The following is a 25,019-nucleotide window of genomic DNA, read 5'->3' on the forward strand; positions in this document are numbered from 1 at the left end:
GTTCTCCCCTCTGAAATTTTATATTCTTGCTTCTGTCCTGATAAGTGCAAGACAACAAGCTGCAATGGCAGATCTCTTCCTTTCAGCAGCGTTCAACCTCTGTACTGCCAAGTGACTGTTGGCAGCTTCCTTCAAATATAATTTCAATACAGGTGGAGAAGGTAGTCAAGAAGGCATACGGCATGCTTGCCTTCATTGGCTGGGGCATTGAGTATATGAATTGGCAAGTCATGTTGCAGCTGTATAGAACCTTGGTTAGGCCACACTTGGAGTATAGTGTTCAATTCTGGTCGCCACACTACCAGAAGGATGTGGAGGCTTTAGAGAGGGTGCCGAAGAGATTTACCAGGATGTTGCCTGGTACGGAGGGAATTAGTTATGAGGAGAGGTTGAATAAACTCGGTTTGTTCTCACTGGAACGACGGAGGTTGAGGGGCGACCTGATAGAAGTCTACAAAATTACGAGGGGCATAGACAGAGTGGATAGTCAGAGGCTTTTTCCCCAGGGTAGAGGGGTCAATTACTAGGGGGCACAGGTTTAAGGTGCGAGGGGCAAGGTTTAGAGGAGATGTACAAGGCAACGTTTTTACACAGAGGGTAGTGGGTGCCTGGAACTCGCTGCCGGAGGAGGTGGCGGAAGCAGGGACGATAGTGACATTTAAGGGGCATCTTGACAAATACATGAATAGGATGGGAATAGAGGAATACGGACCCGGAAATGCAGAAGATTTTAGGTTAGACGGGTAGCATGGTCGGCACAGGCTTGGAGGGCCGAAGGGCCTGTTCCTGTGCTGTACTTTTCTTTGTTCTTTGTAAAACTTGATCTTTATACCATTTGCCTGTCTCCCTTGAAACTGTTCAGTTGATTTGTTCACCTCTTAATCTATGTAATAAATGCTTAAATGTGATTTCACGCACATTAGACTTGCATTAGTTACTCTCTTGATATACCCTTTCCTTCAGAATCTTATCTTTCAATCACTGTGAAGGCAAATGCTGCCAAGTGGAAATGTTAGCCGCTCCCTCATTTTTAAACTCTTCAAAGGTCTGGAATATAGGGAAGGAAAGATTTTGCACTGTCGCCCTTGTCATGTACTAGCTCTGCATGTTAGGGAACGAATGATCAATCACTGGCTGGTTTACCAAATTATTTAAATTTATTTTTAATTGAATTTACTAATTAACTGACGCAATGTCAATTAGAGGGGTGCAGTGCTCTGACTGTGAGATGTGGCAGGTCCGGGAGGCTTCCAGCATCCCGGATGGCTTCATCTGCAGAAAGTGCACCCAACTGGGGCTCCTCATTGACCGCATGGTTCGGTTGGAGCAGCAGTTGGATGCACTTAGGAGCATGCAGGTGGCGGAAAGCGTCATAGATACCAGTTATATAAATGTGGTCACACCCAAGGTGCTGGTAGAGAAATGGGTGACCACCAGAAGGGGCAGGCAGTCAGTGTAGGAATCCCCTGTGGTTGTCCCCCTCTCGAACAGGACAGTACCCCTTTGGATACTGTCGGGGGTATAGCCTATCGGGGAAAACAGCAGCAGCCAGAGCAGTGGCACCACGGCTGGCTCTGATTCCAGCTGGGAGGGTCAAAGCGCAGAAGAGCAATAGTCATATAATGGTCTATAGTTAGGGGCATAGATAGGTGCTTCTGTGGAGGTGAAAGAGACTCCAGGATGTTATGTTGCCTCCCTGGTGCCAGGGTCCAGGATGTCTCCGAACGGGTAGCGAGCATCCTGAAGGGGGAGGGCAAACAGGCAGAGGTCGTGGTACATATTGGTACTAACGACATAGGCAGGAAGGAGGATGAGGTCCTGCAGCAGGAGTTTAGGGAGCTCGGCAGAAAATTCAAAGACAGGACCTCAAGGGTTGTAATCTCGGGATTACTCCCTGTGCCACGTGCCAGTGAGGCTAGAAATAGGAAGATAGAGCAGCTAAACATGTGGCTAAATAGCTGGTGCAGGAGGGTGGGTTTCAGTTATCTGGACCACTGGGAGCTCTTCCGGGGCAGGTCTGACCTGTATAAGAAGGATGGGTTGCATCTAAACTGGAGAGGCATAAATATCCCGGCCGCAAGGTTTGCTAGTGTCACACGGGAGGGTTTAAACCAGTCTGGCAGGGGGATGGGTACCAGAGCAATAGGTCAGAAGGTGAAAAATTGAGGGAGAACTAGGGAATAGGGCCAGTATGGCTCTGGGGCAGAGCAGACAGGGAGATGTTGCTGAAAACAACGGGTCTGGTGGCCTGAAGTGCATATGTTTCAATGCAAGAAGTATTATGGGTAAGGCAGATGAATGTAGAGCTTGGATTAGTACTTGGAACTATGATGTTGTTGCCATTACAGAGACTTGGCTGAGGGAAGGACAGGATTGGTCACTAATCATTCCAGGATTTAGATGTTTCAGGCGGGATAGAGGGGGATGTAAAAGGGGTGGCAGAGTTACGCTACTGGTTAGGGAGAATATCACAGCTGTACTACGGGAGGACACATCAGAGGGCAGTGTGGCTATATGGGTAGAGATCAGGAATAAGAAGGGTGCAGTCACAATGTTGGAGGTTTACTACAGGCCTCCCAACAGCCAGCGGGAGATAGAGGAGCAGATAGGTAGACAGATTTTGGAAAGGGTAAAAGAACAGGGTTATCGTGATGGGAGACTTTAACTTCCCCAATACTGACTGGGTCTCACTTAGTGCTGGAGGCTTGGACGGGGCAAGCCTGTAAGGAGCATCCAGGAAGGCTTCTTAAAACAATATGTAGTCCAACTAGGGAAGGGGCTGTACTGGACCTGGTGCTGGGGAATGAGCCCGGCCAAAAAGTAGATGTTTCAGTAGGGGAGCATTTCGGGAACATGGACCACAATTCAGTAAGTTTTAAAGTGCTGGTGGACAAGGATAAGAGTGGTCCTAGGGTGAATTTGCTAAATTGGGGGAAGGCTAATTGTAACAATCTTAGGCGGGAACTGAAGAACCTAGATTGGGGGCGAATGTTTGAGGGTAAATCAACATCTGACATGTGGGAGCCTTTCAAATGTCAGTTGAAAGGAATTCAGGACCGGCATGTTCCTGTGAGGAAGAAGGATAAAAACGGCAAATTTCAGGAGCCTTGGATAACGAGAGATATTGTAGGCCTAGTAAAAAAGAAAACAGAGGCATTTGTCAGGGCTCGAAGGCTGGGAACAGATGAAGTCTGTGTGGAATATAAGGAAAGTAGGAAGGAAATTAAGCAAGGAGTCAGGAGGGCTAAAAGGGGTCACGAAAAGTCATTGGCAAATGGGGTTAAGGAAAATTCCAAGGCTTTTTACACGTACATAAAAAGCAAGAGGGTAGCCAGGGAAAGGGTTGGCCCACTGAAGGATAGGCAAGGGAATCTATGTGTGGAGCCAGAGGAAATGGGTGAGTTACTAAATTAACATTTTGCATCAGTATTCACCAAAGAAAAGGAATTGGTGGATATTGAGTCTGGAGAAGGGTGCATAGATAGCCTGGGTCACATTGAGATCCAAAAAGACGAGGTGTTGGGTGTCTTGAAAAATATTAAGGTAGATAGGTCCCCTGGGTCTGATGGGATCTACCCCAGAATACTGAAGGAGGCAAGAGAGGAAATTGCTGAGGCCTTGACAGAAATCTTTGGATCCTCACTGTCTTCAGGTGATGTCCCGGAGGACTGGAGAATAGCCAATGTTTGATGCACGATCAATTGTACAAAGACTAGAGTTGGATACAACTGAGGTTTTATTGCTCTAAGATGTGTGGCCTCCCACAGCAGCTGGCAAAATGGCTGCTGAATGAGGACATGCATCTTAGAGCAATAAAGCCTCAGTTGTATCCAACTCTCGTCTTTGTACAATTGATTATGCATCAATTTATTGCTCTAAGATGTGTGACCTCCCTGGTGAAAATGGCTGCTGAATGAGGACACGCATATTTATACTCCGCCTACTGGGCGGAGCCAGCAGGGACTACCGGCGAACCTGCAGTACAGGTCCTACCTTACATCACCTAATACAGGTGTAACAGTAGTTTACCACAATGTTGTTCCTTTGTTTAAGAAGGGTAGCAAGGATAATCCAGGGAACTACAGGCCAATGATCCTTACATCTGTGGTAGGGACATTACTGGAGAGAATTCTTTGAGACAGAATATACTCCCATTTGGAAGCAAGTGGTCATATTAGCGAGAGGCAGCACGGTTTTGTGAAGGGGAGGTCATGTCTCACTAACTTGACAGAGTTTTTCGAGGAGGTCACAAAGATGATTGATGCAGATCGGGCAGTGGATGTTGTCTTTATGGACTTCAGTAAGGCTTTGGACAAGGTCCCTCATGGAAGATTGATACAAAAGGTGAAGTCACACGGGATCAGAGGTGAGCTGGCAAGATGGATACAGAACTGGCTAGGTCATAGAAGGCAGAGAGTAGCAATGGAAGGCTGCCTTTCTGATTGGAGGGCTGTGACTAGTGGTGTTCCGCAGGGATCAGTGCGGGGACCTTTGCTGTTCACAGTATATATAAATGATTTGGAGGAAAATGTGACTGGTCTGATTAGTAAGTTTGCGGATGACACAAAGGTTGGTGGAACTGTGGATAGCGATGAGGACTGCCAGAAGATACAGCAGGATTTAGATCGTATGGAGACTTGGGTGGAGAGATGGCAGATGGAGTTTAATCTGGACAAATGTGAGGTCATGCATTTTGCAAGGTCTAATACAGGTAGGGAATTTACAATGAAAGGTAGAACCCTCAAGAGTATTGAAAGTCAGAGAGTTCTTGGTGTGCAGGTCCGCAGGTCACTGAAAGGGGCAACCCAGGTGGAGAAGGTAGTCAAGAAAGCATACAGCATGCTTGCCTTCATTGGCCGGGGCATTGAGTATAAAAATTGGCAAGTCATGTTGCAGCTGTATAGAACTTTAATTAGGCCACACTTGGAGTATAGTGTTTAATTCTGGTTGCCACAGTAACAGAAGGATGTGGAAGCTTTAGAGAGGATGCAGAAAAGATTTACCAGGATGCTGCCTGGTATGGAGGTTATTAGCTATGAGGAAAGGTTGAATAAACTCGGTTTGTTCTCACTGGAACAAAGGAGGTTGAGGGGCGACCTGATAGAGGTCTACAAAATTATGAGGGGCATAGACAGAGTGGATAGTCAGAGGCTTTTTCCCATGGCAGCTGGGTCAATTATTAGGGGGCATAAATTTAAGGTGCGAGGGGCAAGGTTTAGAGGAGATGGACGAGGTAAGTATTTTTACACAGAGGGTAGTGGGTGCCTAGAACTCGCTGCCAGAGGAGGTGGTAGAAGTAGGGACAATAGTGACGTTTAAGGGGCATCTTGACAAATACATGAATAGGATGGGAATAGAAGGATATGGACCCCGGAAGTGTCGAAGATTTTAGTTTAGAAGGGCAGCATGGTCGGCGCAGGCTTGGAGGGCTGAAGGGCCTGTTCCTGTGCTGTACTTTTCTTTGTTCTTTGTTCAATGGTCCAACATATTTTCGCACTGGGGCATCAAACATGGAAATCTCCAACCAGACGTATCAACAAAAGGAAAAGAAAAATGTTAAAATGTATAACACACTGGCCGAATTCTCTGGGCATTGGGATTCCCTGTTACCGCCGGCAGCGTACCCCCTACCACGGGTTTCCGAAATGCGTGGGATGGCTTCAATGAGGAATCCCATTGACAAGGGGTAGAAGAGAGAATCCTGCCGCCAGTGAGGTGTGTCGCCGGGAAAAGCAAGGCTGGGGAAACCGGAGAATCCAGCCCATGATAAATATAAACAACTACCTTTACGCTAAAATTCGTTATTGTGGACTTAACTGTAATTTTAGATTAAAAAATAACCGACTGAAGGTCTAAGTTGCAACTGAGCACTACCGGTTGCCTGCCATCTCACCCTCTCACCCTGAGATGCCTTTCCAGTTCACACCCCCTCATCCTAAGTTATCTTGCTGGTCCTCCCCTCTGAGCCGAGGGGCTTTGCTGGTTCCCCCTCACCCTTGTTGATGCCTTCTCTCTCCTGTACATCAGCGGTGCACCATGGCGAGCTGTGTGCTCACCTTTAAACTCCCCTTGGAGGTAAACTCGCCAGGTTCCTGTTGTTAAACAATCGCTGTTAATGGCGGGCAATCTTTTCAGCGTGGGGGGGGGAATGACCTTAATGTTAAATCCTCCAAATCTGATAGTGGATGGAGTGTGAGTATGTGTGTGTGGCGGGGGGGTGGGGGGGGGGGGGGGGGGGGGGGAGGGTTTGGGGAGAGAGGCAGACATTAATTGCCACATCCCATTGTAAGTAGGTCCAAGCTGAGATCTCAGCCTAATACACTTTGTTTTGATACAGCAGTTCTGTTTGGAACATCCCATCATTGGCAAGGTCAGGGTCACATTAGATCTGGGTGATTATTCAGTCAAGCCTGCAAAGTGGATCCTGGGGGCGGGGGGGGGGGGGGGGGGGGGGGGGGAGGGGGGGGGGGGGGGGTGAAGAGAGAGAGAGAGAGAGAGAGAGAGAGAGAAAGAATCTTCTTCGTTTGACAGAATTATATTCACCTGCAGTAGCCATTACCATTTGTCCCAAAATCGTTTATAGCGAAGACGGACAAGCTGCTGTTTACATAGCCTTTTAAGCATCTGCAATAAAAATTGAAAATGTCACGTATCTGTGAAAAATAACACAAATTGTGCAACACATTCACCCGCACATGTCCTTGATGTGTTCTGTTAATAGGCTGAAAATCCCCAAATAATTCATCCAGTTCCCATTATGCTTCTCAGTTACCCAGCCAGATTGATCAACAGGGTTGGAGGACAAATCCTTTTGAGTTCTTAGCCCTCAATAGGTTTACGATCTGCATCTTTCTTTCTAAGGTTAGTGTGGAATATCCCTGCCCAGATCATCAGTTCATTGTGTAAATTTGGTTGAATTATGTGTAATATTGGGCCACGGCACATTTCGTAGAACTTGGACTATTTCTGGCCCACAACTTGTACTTCGCTAACCTCATATATCTGTTGACTGTTGAGCAGAGCGAGGAAGACATTAATTTCAGCAAAGGTACGGTCAATATTCACTTTCTTTTAAAGGGTAAATGGTGCAAGAGATTCATGAGATTGGCTTGAGGGATGAGGCACCAGAGTTACATGGTTTAACTTGCAGAAGTCAGGGCGGTTCTTCTTGAATAAAAGCCGAGAGGAGATTTGATAGAGGAATTCGAAATCATGAGGAGCCTGTACAAAGTGGATCAGGGAAATCTGTTCCCAATGGATGAAGGATTAAGAGGCAGAGAACTTAGATTTAAGGTAATTGGCAGAAGGAGCAATGGCAACAAAAGGGAAAATGTTTTCACACAGCAAGCGGTTGGGAGTCTGGAATTCACTGCCTGAGTTGGTGATAATATAAAAATGTTCTTCCTCATGTCCCCTCTGCAGTTTCTGCCACTTATTGTGAATCTATGTCCCCTGGTTATAGAATTCTCCACCAAGGGAAACAATTTTATCCTGTAATTGTTTGAAGCATCTTCATCATCTACAAAGCTCAAAGCAGGAGTGTGACGGGATATTCTTCAGACAGCACTCATAAAACTTCTCATCATCCAAGACAGAGCATTGTACTCAATCAGTGTTTGTCAATATCCAGCTCCGCACATGGCTACAGTCAGTCAGATCTACAGGATGCATTACAGCACCTCACTCAATGGATTTTCCCCCAATAAAATCAAGAGCAGCAGCCTCATAGGAAAGCCACCAGCTCCAAGTTCACCTCCGTGTCATTCAACGTTCTGACGTGGACAAATACTGGTACTTTCATGATCAAGGGGTTAAAAATCTGGAATTTCCTGTCTAAAAACAGCTTCTTCACCTTAGGGACTGCAAAGGTCCATCTGCCAAACAATTAAAGGATAATTTGGGATGGACAATAAATGTAGATGTGTTAGTACAGTCCAAACCTAAGAACAAATATGAAAAAAACAGCAGCAGAAAAGGGCTTCCAGGATGGGGAATTGATATCAAGACACTGGACTAATTTTAAGAAACAGCTGGCAAACCCAATGAGGAAATAACAAAGAGGAATGAGATTAAATAGACAGCAGGGGATTTGTCACTTCACCATGTCTTTTGATCTTATACTTAGGAGACAGAAGACATTGAATGACTGTGCATCCATGAGTCAGAAGCAGTCCAATTGTCAAAAGTTAATGTAATGTCTAAATCAACCACTCGGGGGAGCTAGATGTACAACGATATAAGGCATTGATGCTAAACCTTGGGGAGTAAGAGGTTGAGGTGAACGTTAGAGTACAGACTGAAGGAAATATAGTGGGCGGGATCGGCGGGGAGCGGCGTGAATCCCGCCCCCGCCGAATTCTCCGGCACCGCAGATTCGGCGGGGGAGAAAATCACACCGCGCCGTTTGGCGGCTGCTCGCAGCACCCCCACCGGCGATTCACCGACCCGCGATGGGCCGATGTCCCACTGGTTCTTTGCCAGTCCCGTCGATGTAAATTGGACTAGGTCCCTTACCAGCGGGACCTGGCGGAGTGGGCGGGCTCCGGGGTCCTGGGGGGGGGGCCGCGGGGCGATCTGGCCCCGGGTGGTGCCCCCACGGTGGGCTGGCCCGCGATCTGGGCCCACCGATCCGTGGGTGGGCCTGTGCCATGGGGGCACTCTTTTCCTACGGATCCGCCGTGTCAGCCTCCGCGATGGCCAACGCGTAGGTGAACCCCCCCCGCGCATGTGCGGGGATGACATCAGCAGCCGCTGACGCTCCCGCGCATGAGCGGACTCACGCCGGCCGGCGGAGTCCCTTTGGCCCCGGCTAGCGTGGCGCCAAAAGCCTTCCACGCCAGCTGGTGGGGCGCAAACCACTACGGCGCCAGCCTAGCCCCTGAAGGTGCGGAGGATTTCGCACATTTGGGGCAGGCCGACGCCAGAGTGGTTCATGCCACTCTGTCCCACCGGGACCCTCCGCTCCGCCGGGTACAGGAGAATCCCACCCAGTGTGAGTGAGAGCAGATCATAGTTAATGTAATAGTGTAGAGGTTCGTAGTAGATGAGTTTAGATTATATGTTTATTATCAACTGTGTATTATATGGGAGTAAGTATCGAATCTAAGAAATTTATAGCTTTGTTCAATTTAAAAGCTATTTATCATCTTTGTGAACACTACGCCAACCATCTTGAATTTCGCAAAACAAAGAGTGAGTGCCTTAGGTCTCAGAAAACACATCTTACAAATTATCCAGACTGTCTCTAAGGAGGATTGGCCAGTTTCTATAATTTTTATGAACTATGTTTCAGCCCTAACTCCCCCCCCCCACCTCCACCCCCGCCCCACCCCCCTGCTTCTCAGATGATGCTTGGTGGGTATTTCTGAAGGTTACATCAGTAAAATAAGTTTAAAAATGTACTCAATGTACTCGTGAGCTCATGGGAGCTGTCAGGGGTGCAGATCTGTGGACTGTACCTTCCTTGGGAGTTGCTGGCACTCACTAGGTTTTACCCCCTCTATTTACAATGCTGGTGTTTTATATATAATGGAACAGAAGTCAGAGCGACTTTACTGCTTAGCTATACTCGTCTCTCTTCTCGACCGCATTCGCGTGAAGAGGAATTAACAATACACATCTGGCAAATGTTATGGACATTTAAACACGGGGTCAAAATTCACAGCACCCAGTAACTCCAGTCTAACTGAAAGCTGGTTCGCTGCCACAGACCTTTTAGTACTAGTATTCCATTGACTACTTGTTTGCACCATATTAATATCTTCACCAAGACAATAAAAAAACACATAGAGCGCGATTCTCCGCAACCACGATGGGTGGGAGAATAGTGGGAGGTCCGCTCCCGCACCTCCCGCTATTCTCCCACCACCCCCAAAATGGCGTGTCCAGTTTTGCGACACGCTGCTCGGAGAAACGCGGGCCGCCGTTTTTCATGGCAGCCCACGATTCTCCGGCCCGGATGGACCGAGCGGCCTGCCGTTCCTGACCTGTTCACGACGGCGGCAGCCACACCTGGTCGCTGCCATCGTGAACATGGCGTGCCAGGGGCCTGTGGGGGGCAGATCGGGGATCGAGCACCATGACCGTGCTCGGGAGGGGACGGGCCCGCGATCGGTGCCCACCGATCGTCGGTCCGGCGTCTCAAGGGGACGCACTCTTTCCCCTCTGCCGTTTCGCAAGATCAAGCCGCCACGTCTTGCGGGGCGGCTGAGGGGAAAGACGGCAACCGCGCATGCGTGGGTTTGAGCTGTCCAACCCGCGCATGCGCGGCTGATGTCATTAGTCGCCGCCGCGGCGTCATTCTTGGCGCGCCGGGCCTTGAAGCCAGGGACAAGGCCCGGCGGCCGAGTTTCCCGGTACAGCCCTCCTATCCCCCTGGGGAGGGTAGAATAGGGGGCGAGGAGAGGCCTTCGATGCCGTCGTGAACCTCTCCGGGTTTCACAACGGCGTCGGGCCTTGCGGAGAATTCAGCCCAAAGTTTACGATCTTAATAAGATGCTTAATTGCACCACATTATGGAACTCTTCAACTGACATCGGAAAGCAGTAGTTTCAATTGCAATGAATTTGTTAGAGGTGCTTGATGCTGCATTATTTTTGTTGCTCTCCCAGATGTGAATGATGGACAGCCCCCATTGACTACTGTTTGAAAGGACATTGTTGGCTTTTGAACTAGCTAGGAATCCTCCAAGGACATAACATACAATACAGTGACAGGTTGTTTCGATTTGGCTATGCGTAGAAGCACAGGAAAGTGGAGTACTGTACTTCTCTTGTGTGTATCCCTGATCTGCACAAGGACCGTATTTGAATGCGTAGACAAAGCGAGGAATGTAATCCGAGGTAATGGCAATCACAAAAGCATTGGTGATTACAGCAAGTACTCCGATTCCTTCCAGGATTCCATACCAGATCCCTAGTAAAGAAAAAAAAAAAATCACTCTTTATAATATTCTTCATTTAATAATATCTGCCAGGAAATGCTACAGTGAAAGATTAACGCATACAATCAGCAAAGCAGCAACAGGAGCTATGACATGGTGAATTTTAAATAAACTTGCCTGTGGCTCACATGGAAACAACTTGTTTCTTTTTGACAATTGTTATTCTATCCTTCTGTAACTTGAACAGTCATCGGTACAAAATAACATTTAGTCCACAGCCGGTGCTGTGCACTGTACATCCAGTACAACTAGATGCTATTATTATTATTAATAAACCTTTCAAACTGACAAATGAACTGCTTTGATACTCACCATTAGCCATTGTGTAGCATCGCTCGCCCTGAATCTACTATTTGAACAGTCCAAGGCTTTAAGGAAGCTCTCAGACAGTTGATGGAGAATTATTTGTCTATTGGACATTTCTGTCGATCTGGCGGATCATTCAATGTCACATTTGCACACCTGCTGCTGAACTACGCATCACAGTTACAATTACAGCAAGACAACTTTGCGTTTGTTTATCCACAAATGTAAACCACAGAAAATTTCACAGTCATTATAATAATCTTTATTAGTGTCACAAGGTGCGTTACATTAACACTGCAATGAAGTTACTGTGAAAACCCCCTCGTCGCCACATTCCGGCGCCTGTTCGGGTACACTGAGGGAGAATTCATAATGTCCAATTCACCTAACAGCACGTCTTTGGACTGTGGGAGGAAACCGGAGCGCCCGGAGGAAACCCACGCAGACGCAGGGAGAACGTGCAGACTCCGCACAGAAAGTGACCCAAGCCAGGAATCGAACACGGGACTTTGGCGCTGTGAAGCAATAGTGCTAACCACCATGCCGCTGACCTTTAATATGGCTAATCTGACATTCAAAAAGACCTAAGTACATGATTAAAGTCTGTATAAAAAAACTCCAAGCTATATGACTCCAGTCTCCTTTTTGACTGAAAGCCAGATTGGTTCAGAATTAATGTGATGCATCTCACGCTCAATGGTTCATGACCTGATTCAAAATGTGGTTTCGAAATCCACCAAACTTTTCCTGATTATAAATCTCGCACCTGATGTGTAGATTGCGATGGAAAGCGTTGACTTCCCAAATCGTACGTTTTATTAAGCCATGAGTAAAAATAATTAAAACTGAAGTTAGAAAGGTGAACGCGTAGGCCTGAGTTTTCCCCCGGTCGGGTCGGACGTGTGCACTCAGCGGACCTGAAAGCGAGCGCGGAGCGCGTTCCCGGGTCGTGGTCGGCCCTGGAGCGCAAGTTTCACGCTGACTGGCCAATTTCCGGGTGATCCAGCGTGAAACGCACTCTGTGAAAGGCTGAACACTGTTGGGGAGGTAAGAAGAGGGCAGGAGAAGGAAGGATGCGGGCTGGCATTTCTAATGGGGAGGGGGCGGGGGAGGGGCAGCCATTGTAGAGCTGGCCCATGAAAAATAAATATCAATGTCAAACCTATGCCATGAGGGCCCAGGCAGCACCATCACATACAGACCTCAGTCCCCAGGCACATTTGTTAACTTTATTTCAGCCCTCCTTGGATGGATCGAGATGGCAGCTAAAACGTAAAGGCCGCCTTGCCAACTGACCTGCCAACCGTAAAAGCAGGTGGGCCTATCAGTGCCTGCTTGATTTTCAGCGGACTCACCTCCGACTCTAGCTCCCACCTGCCGACTGAAATATTACGCCAGTGCGCAATGACGCTGGGACGCACGCCCCGATGCACACTCCTGTGATTTCACGTGCTTCTGGGTCAGGCATGCGGCCGTCGCCCATCAACATAAAATTCTGGCCAGAGGGGAACGCCAGAATCTGAAGTTCACAAATGGTTGTTGAACCAAGTTCCATAAATGCTGGAATCAACTATACTTCAGGTACTCCTATCGATAAATAGATGAGTGAGTTGACACTGAGATATCTAGCGGAGAGAAGCACCCACACATGCCGGATGTGACAAACATCTGTTCAATCGGAACCCTTGATTGTACAGGACCAGCAGGAAATCTAAGTTGGTATGTACAAAATGTGAAATGTAATGAGGGACGACCCGAAATACGGAAAACACAAGACCCATCCATCCCATGCGAATAATGGCCAGTGCTGAGCTACAAAAACACTCCTTCATTCCCCCAGAAGCATAATAAACCATTGAGTATTCTAATGCCGACAGATCCAGGAAGTATCACATCATCATTAATGGTTACACAAGGACACTTGATTTCATATTGGACATGTTTGTACAAAAATGAAAGAGGAGATCTGCATTTCCTGGCCTTGTGAAAACAGGAAGTTTCGTGTTTTGTGAGGCGGGGGGGGGGGGGGGGGGGGGGGGGGGGGGTGTCCGACTTAGAGTATTCAGCCAATCCTGTCACGACAGAGAGGCTCTTCATCGTGGCAAAGATCTGCAACTTGCCACAAGGGGTCACCTTTGGCAGGACCGGAAAATCCCATCGGCGGGAAGGTCCGGAAAATCCCATCCCAAGTTAACCCAAAATGTGAATTAAAATGGTCGCGGTGTGTACTCAGATACAAACTTTCACTGATTCCGGGAAAGAATTCTTCTTGAAATTGTCAGGCGATATTCGGCCAATTTAATAATGAAACCCCAGCCACGCTAGCGGAGATTAAGAGAGGAATAGCTCCAGTTCTTATTTAATATCACTGCTGTGAATGGCAATATTATTGAATTGAAAATGACAACCTAAGCTGCTTAAATACCATTGGCCTTTGGCAGAGCCAGATGCACCAAATCAACAGCCTTTTGCTTATGTTCTCCCTTTTCCATTGGCACCATAGGAGAACCAAAATTGAACACAGTGGAAACAAATTGTATTATTCTGGGAAAGGACAGAGATAAATCAAGAGTAAACGTTTTAACCTGGGGGAAGGCAAATTTTACAAAACCGAGAAGTAATTTGGCTGAGGTGGACTGGACTACACTGCTTAGCGGTAAATCAGTGGGAAGCGCAAATAAGTGAGATCCTGAGGGTGCAAAGCAAGCATGTCCCCATCAAAAGTAAGACTGGCACTGCCAAGTCTAGACCCCCATGGTTGTCTAGAATAATACAGGGGAAGATTAAACAGAGAAATAAAGCTTATGATAGTCACAAAAACTCTACACAGCAGATAGCCGAGAGGAGTATAGAAAGTACAGGGATCAAGTTTAAAAAAAAGGTAACAAGAGGGCGGCATAGAACATAGAACAGTACAGCACAGAACAGGCCTTTCGGCCCTCAATGTTGTGCCGAGCTTTGTCCGAAACCAAGATCAAGCTATCCCACTCCCTGCCATTCCGGTGTGCTCCATGTGCCTATCCAATAAACGCTTGAAAGTTCCTAAAGTGTCCGACTCCACTATCACAGCAGGCAGTCCATTCCACACCCTAACCACTCTCTGAGTAAAGAACCTACCTCGGACATCCCTCCTATATCTCCCAATATACACAGTGGTTAGCACTGCAGCCTATGGCGCTGAGGGCCCAGGTTCGAATCCCGTCACTGTCCGTCTAGAGATTCTCCCCGTGTCTGCGTGGGTTTCACCCCCACAACCCAAAGATGTGTAGGTTAGGAGGATTGGCCACACTAAATTGCTCCTTAATTGGAACAAAAAAAATTGGGTACTCTAAATTTATTTTTAAAAAAGTAGTAAGGAAATCAAAGGCAGGGTATAAAAAAAAGTAGCAAACAAGATTAAGGAAAACCCAAAGATGTTTTACCAGTATATAAAGGGCAAAAAGATAGTAAAGGAAAAAGTGGGATCTATCAGATATGAAGAAGGGAACTTGTGTGAAGAATCAGGGGATATCAGGAAGAGTTTTAAATTATTTTTTGCCTCCGTATTCACAAAGGAAAGGGCTGTTGGGGATATGGTAATCCAAGGGGAACACGATGAAATATTGGATAAAATAATCGCAATGAGAGAGGAAGGGTTCGAGGAGTTGGAATTCTTGAAAGTGGATAAGTCGCCGGAGCCGGATGCATTGTTTCCTAGGACGTTGAATGAGGTCAGAGGGGAAATAACAGATGCTCTGAGGATTATTTTCCAATATTCACACAACAACACAGGGGAGATGCCAGAAGACTGGAGGGATGCAAATGTGGTTCCACAGTTTAAAAAGGGTACGAAGAAAAGGTCAAACAATTATAGGCCGGTTAGTCTTATTTCAGTGGTGGGCAAATTACTGAGAAAGTAATGGACTACTCAGGGATTTGTGAAGGGAAGGTCATGCTTCCAAATTTGATAGAATTCTTTGAGGAAGTGACAAGGAGGATCGATGAGGGTAGTGGAATGGATGTTGTTTACATGGATTTCAGTAAGGCATTTGACAAGGTCCCACCTGGTAGACTGGTCAAAAAGGTAAAAGCCCTTGGGATACAGGGTAATATGGCAAATTGGATTCAAAGTTGGCTTAGTAACAGGGAAGGACAGGTAATGGTGGATGGCTGCCCTTGCCAATGGAAAGCTATTTAAAGTGGTCGACTGTAGGGCTCAGTGTTGGGACCCCTGCTGTTTGTTTTATATATTAATGAGTTTGATTTGAATGTGGGGCCGGAGAATTGTAGCTATGAGGAGAGATTGGAGAGATTGGGGAGGTTGGGGTTGTTTCCCTTGGATCAGAAAAGACTGAAGTGGTGACATGATTGAGGTATACAAATGGCGAGGAGTAGAGATGGAGTAGGCTGGAGGAACCTGTTTCCCTTGGCAGAGAGTTCACAACCCAGGTGTCATAGATTCCAGCTAAATGGCAGAGGGATTAGAGGGGACATGGGCAGCACGGTAGCATAGTGGTTAGCACAATTGCTTCACAGCTCCAGGGTCCCAGGTTCGATTCCCGGCTTGGGTCACTGTCTGTGCGGAGTCTGCACGTTCTCCCCGTGTGTAGGTGGGTTTCCTCCGGGTGCTCCGGTTTCCTCCCACAGTCCAAAGATGTGCAGGTTAGGTGGATTGGCCATGCTAAATTGCCCTTAGTGTCCAAAATTGCCCTTCGTGTTGGGTGGGGTTACTGAGTTATGGGATAGGGTGGAGGTGTGGGCTTGGGTAGCGTGCTCTTTCCAAGGGTCGGTCCAGACTCGATGGGCCGAATGGCCATCTTCTGCATTGTAAATTTTATGAAATTCTATGAAATATTTTATGCAGTGGGTGGTGGGTGTCTGGAATTCATTGCCCAAGTTGGTGGTGGATGCAGAGACCCTAAACTCTTTTAAAAAGTACCTGGATTTGTACCTTAAGTGCTGTAAGCTGCAGGGTTATGGGCCGTGTACCGGAAGATGAGATTCTGTCCTTGGGTCGGCATGGACCAGATGGACCGAATGGCCCCCTGTTGTGCTGTATCTTTTCTACGGTTCTGTGGGAAATGGGCTGTGAACTCACTATTACCAATTCCACACTTAGGCCAGAAACCAATTTCTTCCCATTGTGCTGACAGTGTGTATCAAAATTGTTTACCAAAGCTTCAATAATTAGGATATGTCGAGGAGAAAGTCACACTGCAGCTAAAATAGGATTTTTGGCTCTGAAAGCTATCGGTTCCAGCAGCCATCAGTGTCGTCTCCATATTTCTATAAACAGTAACCTTCAGTTAGCCCCAAAATAGCTCCTGCATTAATGCGTGTCTCTGACACATCCGGCTGTACATAGATATCTTGCTGAAAAGGTATAACAATTGTCACTTACCAGATTAAGTTAGGTCATTTTACACCAAATCATCCTACTTATACTCCCTGGTAAAACAGCACAAGTAAGCGATAATTTAGAAGGTAACTTTTCGGTGTGTCTTCGATTTGTGGGGATTTCAAGGAAGGACAGAACATCGAGGGAAGAAACTCTTTTCATCTTCAGACTCAGGTCGAATTTTCTGCGTTTGTGTTGGGAACATCAAAGCTCGCCGTTATTTCCCATGGCCTGTTCCGCTTTCTTGGGGACTGAGGCAAGTAGGTTGGTTGCGGAAAATCAGCCATTTTGTGTCATCTCCAAGAACTCAATAAGTGTGACATCCATATTTACCCAGCATCGTAGGTTGGCAAAGAGCCCAATTAAAACAGTGAGGAGGTTGTTTCTCTCACCGGCAGCATGGTACACCCCCCTGGGCTAGTACTTGGTCAATTCCAGCCCCACTTGACTCGCAATCGCAACACAGTTGAAATTAATAAATATTTTGTGGAAAAACACTTGAAGTCTCTGGTCCCTGGCTGCCCAGTAACTACAGTCACCAGGTTTGTAACTTTGATCACAATGAAGTTTATTAATAACAATAACTATAATTAAATATGCAGCAAATATTATCGAATTCCTAACCCCCCTCCCTCCACTTAAACTCACCCTCTATACACAAACACACAAGGCAGACAACACAGAGGACAGAAGGGGGGTGTAAAATATAATGAAAGTAAAAAGATAAGAGTCTTTGTTTCAAATGGTTGTTTCTTGCACCGTTCTTCAATCTAGGCACTAAGTTCGAGGTTTTACGTTTCCTGTTTGCAATGCTTTTCACTGCAGATTCATTCAGGTCTCTGGAGTTTGAGAAATGCAGAAGCTTTCCTGGAGAGAGAGAAAGAGAGCAGGGGCAGAATTCTCCGACCCCTCGGGGGGTCGGAGAATCGCCCGGGGCCGGCGTCAATCCCGCCCCCGCCGTGGCCCGAATTCTCTGCCACCCGGGAATCGGCAGGGGCGGGAATTGCAGCAGTCGGCGGCCCCCCTGCGGCGATATTCCGGCCCGCAATGGGCCGAAGTCCCGCCGCTGACAACCCTTTTACGCTGGCAGGAATCAAAGCACATCTGGTGCTGGCGGGATTGGCGGTGCGGGCAGGTGCCGGGGTCCTGGGGGGGGCGTGGGGCGATCTGGCCCCGGGGGGTGCCCCCACGGTGGCCTGGCCCGCGATTGGGGCTCACCGATCGGTGGGCGGGCCTGTGCCATGGGGACACTCTTTTTCTTCCGCCTCCGCCACGGTCTCCACCATGGCGTCTCCTCCACTCCGTCCCGCCGGGACCCCCTGCCCCGCTGGGTAGGGGAGAATCTCGGCCCAGGTCCTTTCCTCTGTGTGTCCAGGTCTCCAACTCCAGTTGCAGCTACAGTCTGCCCTGTAGTATTCTCCTCTTTGGCTCCCTTTTCGGAATCCTCCTTATGAACTCCAACAAGTCCCCTGGGCTTTCCTCACAACTTCCAACTTGCTGAATGAATGTGTCCTATCTTACTACAATGGCCACACCGAGTCTTTCCAGTCTCACTTTCACTCTCAGTACCTTCCCTCCTGGTCTGAGGAGATCTTGGAAAATTCCCAGTTCTCCATTTCTTAACTTTGGCTGCTTGCCTTCCTTTCACTCTACCTCTTCCTATCCTTTTCAAGATTATGGGGGTGATGGAGCAAAGGTTTAAATTTATGGATCAGCTCACAATCGTCAGCCATTATTGCTGCTTGTCTGGCGGTTTTCACCTTTTGGTCTTCAACATGGGATCTCATCACAGCAGGTAGACAATCCTTAAACCTCTCTAAGAGAATGATCTCTCAGAGCCTCATAGGTAGTTTCAACTCCCCATGCTTGTACCCACCTATGAAAATTGTTCTGCTTTCAAAGTCGGCGTACCCCTGTCCCGGCTGCCTCCTTAAATTACAAAACATTTGCCGATATGCTTTGGGAACAGATTCATATGCGGCCAGAATTTTTACCTCATCAGAATTCTGATCATAAACCTCATAAACTTCCCCATGAATTTACTTTGTGTAATATCCACTTTTCTTTTGGCCACTCCATTTGGGTTGCTGTTTTCTCAAATACCATTTCTCAACTGGTAAAAAAGATTTCTACGTCCTTTTCTTCAAACTTTGGGAGGGCCTAAATGTAAACCTATCACCACTGGGTTCTATTCCAGGATTAACTCCCCTCTCGCTCCTGGCAGCCCCCTTTTAATTTCCAATGTGTTAAACTTGAACTCTCTCTCTTTTGCTTTTTCCTCTCTCTCTAATTGAAACCTCCTAATTTCAAAATTAGTGCAAAATTAGCCCTTTCCAAAATGGTGCTTCGAAAATGCGTTCCTTCTTCCTCAACCATGAGTTCCCACCTACAGTTGTGGACAGGGCCCTCAACAGTGTGTGGTCCACCTCCCGCACCACTACCCTCGCCCCTCCACTCCCTTTCCAGAACAAGGATAGAATCCCCCTCGTTCTCACATTTAATCCCACCAGCCTCCGTATGCAAAGCATAATCCTCCGCCATTTTCGCCAACTCCAGCGTGATGCCACCACCAAACAAATCTTCACCTCACTCCCTCTGTCAGCATTCCGCAGAGACCGTTCCCTACGAGACAATCTAGTCGACTCCTTCACCATACCCAGTACCTCTCCCATCACCCATGGCACCTTCCCATGCAATCGCAGAAGGTGTAACACCTGCCCCTTTACCTCTTCCATGCTTAACATCCCAGGCCCAAGACACTCATTCCAGGTTAAGCAGCGTTTCACTTGCATCTCTTCCAATTTGGTCTATTGCATTCGCTGCTCCCAATGTGGTCTCCTCTATATCGGAGACACCAAACGCAGACTGGATGATCGCTTTGCTGAGCATCTTCGGTCTGTGGGCATTCAGGATCCTGACCTTCCTGTGCTTGCCATTTTAACAAAAGAACCCTGCTCCCATGCCCACATATATGTCCTTGGCCTGCTGCAATGTTCCAGTGAAGCGCAATGCAAACTGGAGGAACAACATCTCATCTTCCGGTTAGGCACGCTACAGCCTTCCGGTCTCAACATCGAAGTTAACAACTTCAGATGATCAGCCCCACCTCGACCCATTTGTTTTCATTTCATTTTAACTGTCTTTTACCATTTCATTCTTTCTTAATATACATTTAATTTCCCCTCACCCCAATATTATCCACTTTTCCTTCACCTTTCTCCTCTATACTTCCCCCTTCCCCTCCCCCCACACCTATAGTTCATCCTCTGATGTTAGTTTCCCTGCTGTTTGACCTTTCACATCTTTTGTCCTCTCTGGGGACTGCTATGAGCACCCTTTCCCCTTGGTTTCTGTGGCCATTAGCACACGTTTTCCCGGGGCTTCTGTCGCTATGACTCATCTTTCATTCTCACTCCACAGTATAAACCAGGGGCTGGTTTAGCTCACTCAGCTAAATCGCTGGTTTTTAAAGCAGACTAAGCAGGCCAGCAGCACGGTTCGATTCCTGTACCAGCCTCCCTGGACAGGCGCCGGAATGTGGCGACTAGGGGCTTTTTACAGTAACTTAATTGAAGCCTACTCGTGACAAAAAAGCGATTTTCATTTTCAAATATTTCCCACTTTCTCTGTTAGCTTTGACAACGATTCGAAACGTTAGCTCTTTTCTCTCACTACAGATGCTGCCAGACATGCTGAGATTTTCCAGCATTTTCTCTTTTACCTCCTAATTTCAATTTCCATTTGAATATTTCTATCTTTTTCTTTTTGCTGCATTTCCATTTCTTTCCCCATTATTTTTTAATTCCCTCTCATGCTCGTACTGCAACCGAATTCTCTCCAGCTCAATTTCCCCGCCAGAAAATGTCTTTGATGCTACACTTTGTTGTGGGTTTGCCTGTGTTTCTAACAGATCCAATTATTCAACCAATGTATCAAAAATCTCTGCCTCCCTAGCTTTAGCTGGCACCTCCATTTATAATTCACCTGATAATTCGATTAGCTGGTCTTATTAAAGCCCTTTTAAATAAACCGAAGACAAGTCACCCACCTGAAGAAGAATCTGAACAATTTCCAGAACCATCCAGTTATATTTCTACAAAGATGGCATCTCTTTTTACTTTATACTGTAACCCAAACATCACCGTCTACCATTCCAAAGGTCACGGACGAGCCCCCGAATTATGTTTCGACCTCCCTGGGCTAGTTCGCGGTCAATTCCAGCCCAACTCAGGCAGGACTCAATCACCGTCTGTTTCTGGGCAGAATACGGCCTTTTGGCCAATTCATTTGTCACCAGCCAACCAATCGAACTGAGTCCCACCGATCTCTCAGGTGCCATAAAGTCTGAGTTCTCCTGTCCAAAGCTCGCAGAGTGTTCTCTTTTGTAACTTTCAAATTCCTCATTTACTCTGCTCAACCTAAAGATATGTGTCCATTAAACACCCAGGGATCAAAATGATAACAGCAAAAATAAAGAAAGTGAAAAAAGGGATTGTCTGACTCTTATTCACAGCTGAAGAGCGGGGTGGGGGTAGGGGGGGGGGTGGGGGGGGGCATGGTGCGGTTATGGAGAGTGGATAGCAGTATACAAAACAAAAGGATATGACAGCATGACAAGGCAGCTTTCTTGATAATGGTACCCAGAGTGTTGCAGGAAGGGGCATAGTATTCAAAAAAATTTTAAAAGTCAAGAAAGTCAAAAAGGGAAAGAGTGGTAACAAGGCAACATTAATGATTCTTTATTTAAATGCACATAGTACTCGGCACAAAATAAACAAATGAACACCAAAATTTAGATTAATGGATATAACCTCCATTACCGAGATGTGGTTACGAGGAGATCAAAACTGGGAACTAAATATTCAGTGTTTGTGACTCTTTGAAGAACATGCAGGAAGGAAAGGATGTTGGGGTAGCTTTGTTCGTACAAAATGGAATAAGTACGATAACAAGAAATGACCTTGGATCAGAGGATGTCATTTGAATCCACATTGGTGGATTCTATTGTGGTTAGAGAGGGCTAAGGTGTGAAGAGTAAATAGAAGTAAGGCGTTGCTTAGGAACAGGAGGTCACTTCCCAGAGAGAGAACACTTTCTTTTGTTCTCAGTTTTTTAACTGAAAGCCACTGTTGGGGCAGTGTGAGAGCGAGAAGGCAGTTTTCATAACTCTGCGCGAAGCTAGGAAATTTGTAAAATGGAGTAACGTGCAAGAAAGCAAGCTCCAGAGAAACTAAAGGACAGTTGGCTCGAGAAATCTGGAAATCAAACAAGGTACTGTTCATGAGCATTCCAGACAATGCGAAAATGGAAAACTCCATTGGGAAGATAGGTTTCTCAAGTAATCCTAAAGTTTGGAATGTCTGAATACAGTCTGCAAAACCAATTTTCAAGTAACTGGAGAGACAGTGCTGCCTGGATAGAGTTTGTGTCACAGTGGAATTCAATCAAGACAAAGGAATCCTGAAGGATTGGTGTAAAATCCTGTCCTGGATTCACTGGTAAAAGTCAAGTGGAAGCACTGTTCAAAAGAGTAATTTGAAAATTCCCGACTCGATTACAGAACGGCAGCACGGTAGCATGGTGGTTAGCATAAATGCTTCACAGCTCCAGGGTCCCAGGTTCGATTCCCGGCTGGGTCACTGTCTGTGCGGAGTCTGCACGTCCTCCCCGTGTGTGCGTGGGATTCCTCCGGGTGCTCCGGTTTCCTCCCACAGTCCAAAGATGTGCGGGTTAGGTGGATTGGCCATGCTAAATTGCCCGTAGTGTCCTAAATAAGTAAGGTTAAGGGGGGGGGGGTTGTTGGGTGATGGGTATAGGGTGGATACGTGGGTTTGAGTAGGGTGATCATTGCTCGGCACAACATCGAGGGCCGAAGGGCCTGTTCTGTGCTGTACTGTTCTATGTTCTAAACCGTTCGTGGAAAACACAACCTTGTGAGAAGATTTTGAAGAGTGTTTTGAGGATTAGAATTTGGAAACTCTCACGTGACAATCATCTGGGGGGACTCTCGGGAGAGATTCTCAGACAACAACTTGGGTTCAGAGCCGAGTGTGTGTATTTGACCACAACCAATCTGTGTGCTTCAAGGGACTTTGTGTTAATGGGACCACTGTAGTTTAAGATGCATTTTCTAATCCATGTTAATCTTAAAATTTGTGTCTATTTGTTAAGATAGGGGTGGAGTAAAGGATTATTGTATAATAATCCAACTTTTCATGTTTAATATTTTTTTTCTTGTTGTTAAAACTAATTAGCGTTCCTGTGAATCTGCTCCTCCACAGTGTATTAAAAAAAAGTTAAAAGTTACGGTCTTTTGAGCCAGGGTTCCATTCTGGGATATCCCCATCCAGTTATAACATCAACTGGGATTGTAACACTAAAGAAAAAAGTACTATAGAAACTAATGGGGCGAAAGACCAATTAGTCCCCTGGGCCTGATGATTTGCATCCTAGGATATTAAAAGTAGCTAATGAGATAGTGGATGCACTGCTTGTAATCTTACAAGAATCCTTAAATTCAGAAGAGCGCCAGAGGATTGGAAAACTGCCAATATAACACCTTTATTTAGAAAAGACCAGATAGCTTAATTTCTATAATTGGGAAAATGCTAAGAGTCCATTGTAAAGGATGCAATAGCAGAGCATTTAGAAATACGTAATATAATCAAGCAGAGTCAGCATGGCTTCGCGAAAGGTAAATCACGCCTGACAAATTTATTAGAATTCTCTGAGGTAGTTACAGTGAAGATAGATTAAAGGGAACCAGTAGATGTAATACACTTGGATTTCCAAAAAGTGTTTGATAAGGTGCCGCACAAAAGGCTATTAAAAGCCCATGGTGCTGGGGTTACATTAGAATGGATAGGGGATTGTCTAAATGATAAAGACAGAGAGTTGGGATAAGAGGGGGATTTTAGGATGGCAACTTTTACGTAGTGGCATGCCATAGGGATCAGTGCTGGGGCCACAATTATTTGCAATATAGATTAATGATTTGGCCAACAGAAGTGAAAGTATTATTGCCAAGTTTGCAGATGACGCAAAAACAGGTTAGAAGGCAAGTGGTAATGTGAACACAAAGAGTCCAAGATTTTTGCTAAAGGTGTACAAAGCACTATTTACTGGAATACTGGGAACAGTTTTGGTCCCATATCTAAGAAAGGTGCTATGGCATTGGACGCAGTCCAGAGAAGGTGCTCTAAGTTGACCCCGGATATGGAGAAATCTTCTTATGGGGACAGGTTGAGTAGGTTGAGCCCTTACTTGTTGGAGTTTAGAAGAATGAAACGCCTCCTTATTGAGACATACAAGGTTCCCAGGGGCTTGACAGGGTCGATGCTGAGAGATTGTTTTCTCTTGTGAGAGAGTCGTGGACCAGAGGGCCGAATCTCAGAGTGAGGGGTCACCTATTTCAGACATAGATCAGAAGGAATTTCTTCTCTCAGAAGATAGTGAATTTATGGAATTCTTTACCGCAGAGAGCTGTAGAGGCTGGATCATTAAGCATATTCAAGGCTGAGATAGAGTTTTAATCAATAAGGGAATCAAGGGTTATGGGGATAAGATGGAAAAATGGAGTTGAGGATTATCGCATCAGATCAGTCATGATCACATTGAATTGCAGAGCAGACTTGATGGGCTGAATGGCCTACTTCTGCTCCTACATTTTACGGCTTTATTGCAGAAGGCCAAGGATGGATATGTGGGCATGAGAGAAAGATGGTGAATTGAAATGGCAAGCAACAGGAAGATTGGGGTGGTGCTTGTAGACTGACTGACGGTGTTCAGCAAAGTGGGACCAAGTCTATTTTTAGTCTCCCCAATGTAGAGGAGACCACATTGTGAGCATTGAATACAGTAGATTAAATTTGAGAAGGTGCAAGCGAATTATTGCTTCACCTGAAATGCGTGCTTTGGGCCTCGGACAGTGAGGAGTGAGGATGGTGGGCTGGTTTAGCACAGGGCTGGGCTGGTTCAGCACAGGGCTGAATCGCTGGCTTTTAAAGCACACCAAGGCAGGCCAGCAGCATGGTTCAATTCCTGTACCAGCCTCCCTGAACAGGCGCCGGAATGTGGCGACTCGGGGCTTTTCACAGTAACTTCATTTGACGCCTACTTGTGACAATAAGAAATTTTCATTACATTTCATTTTTTTTTCATTTTGTAAAGGGGCAGGTGTTACATCTCCTGGGAAGGTGCCTTGGAACGGGGTTAAAGAGTTGGAGCTGATGGACTGGGGAGCTGGGTCGGGCATGGTTGAAGGCCCTGTCAAGCACACTGGGGTGAATCTCAGCTCAGGAAAAAGGAAGACATGTCAGATTACAAAGATCCACTGTCATATTTCAGAGTACGAGATGGACAAAGGAGGGCAAAGATTCTGTTACTGTTGGTGTC

The 25,019-nt window shown here is 46.6% G+C and overlaps 1 protein-coding gene across 1 annotated transcript in view; it reads right to left on the reverse strand.

Moving 5' to 3' along the window:
* ano3 (anoctamin 3) overlaps positions 1-25,019 on the reverse strand; it is a 313,721-nt gene that overhangs the window by 17,249 nt on the left and 271,453 nt on the right. Inside the window, exons 24-25 of the mRNA XM_038808322.1 lie at positions 10,767-10,914; positions 6,544-6,624 (exon numbers count right to left, since the gene is read on the reverse strand). Coding sequence (XP_038664250.1) covers positions 6,544-6,624; positions 10,767-10,914 — 229 coding nt within the window. The remainder of the gene's footprint in view (positions 1-6,543; positions 6,625-10,766; positions 10,915-25,019) is intronic.

The sequence above is a fragment of the Scyliorhinus canicula genome, chromosome 9, assembly GCF_902713615.1.
Source record: "Scyliorhinus canicula chromosome 9, sScyCan1.1, whole genome shotgun sequence".
NCBI lineage: Eukaryota > Metazoa > Chordata > Chondrichthyes > Carcharhiniformes > Scyliorhinidae > Scyliorhinus > Scyliorhinus canicula.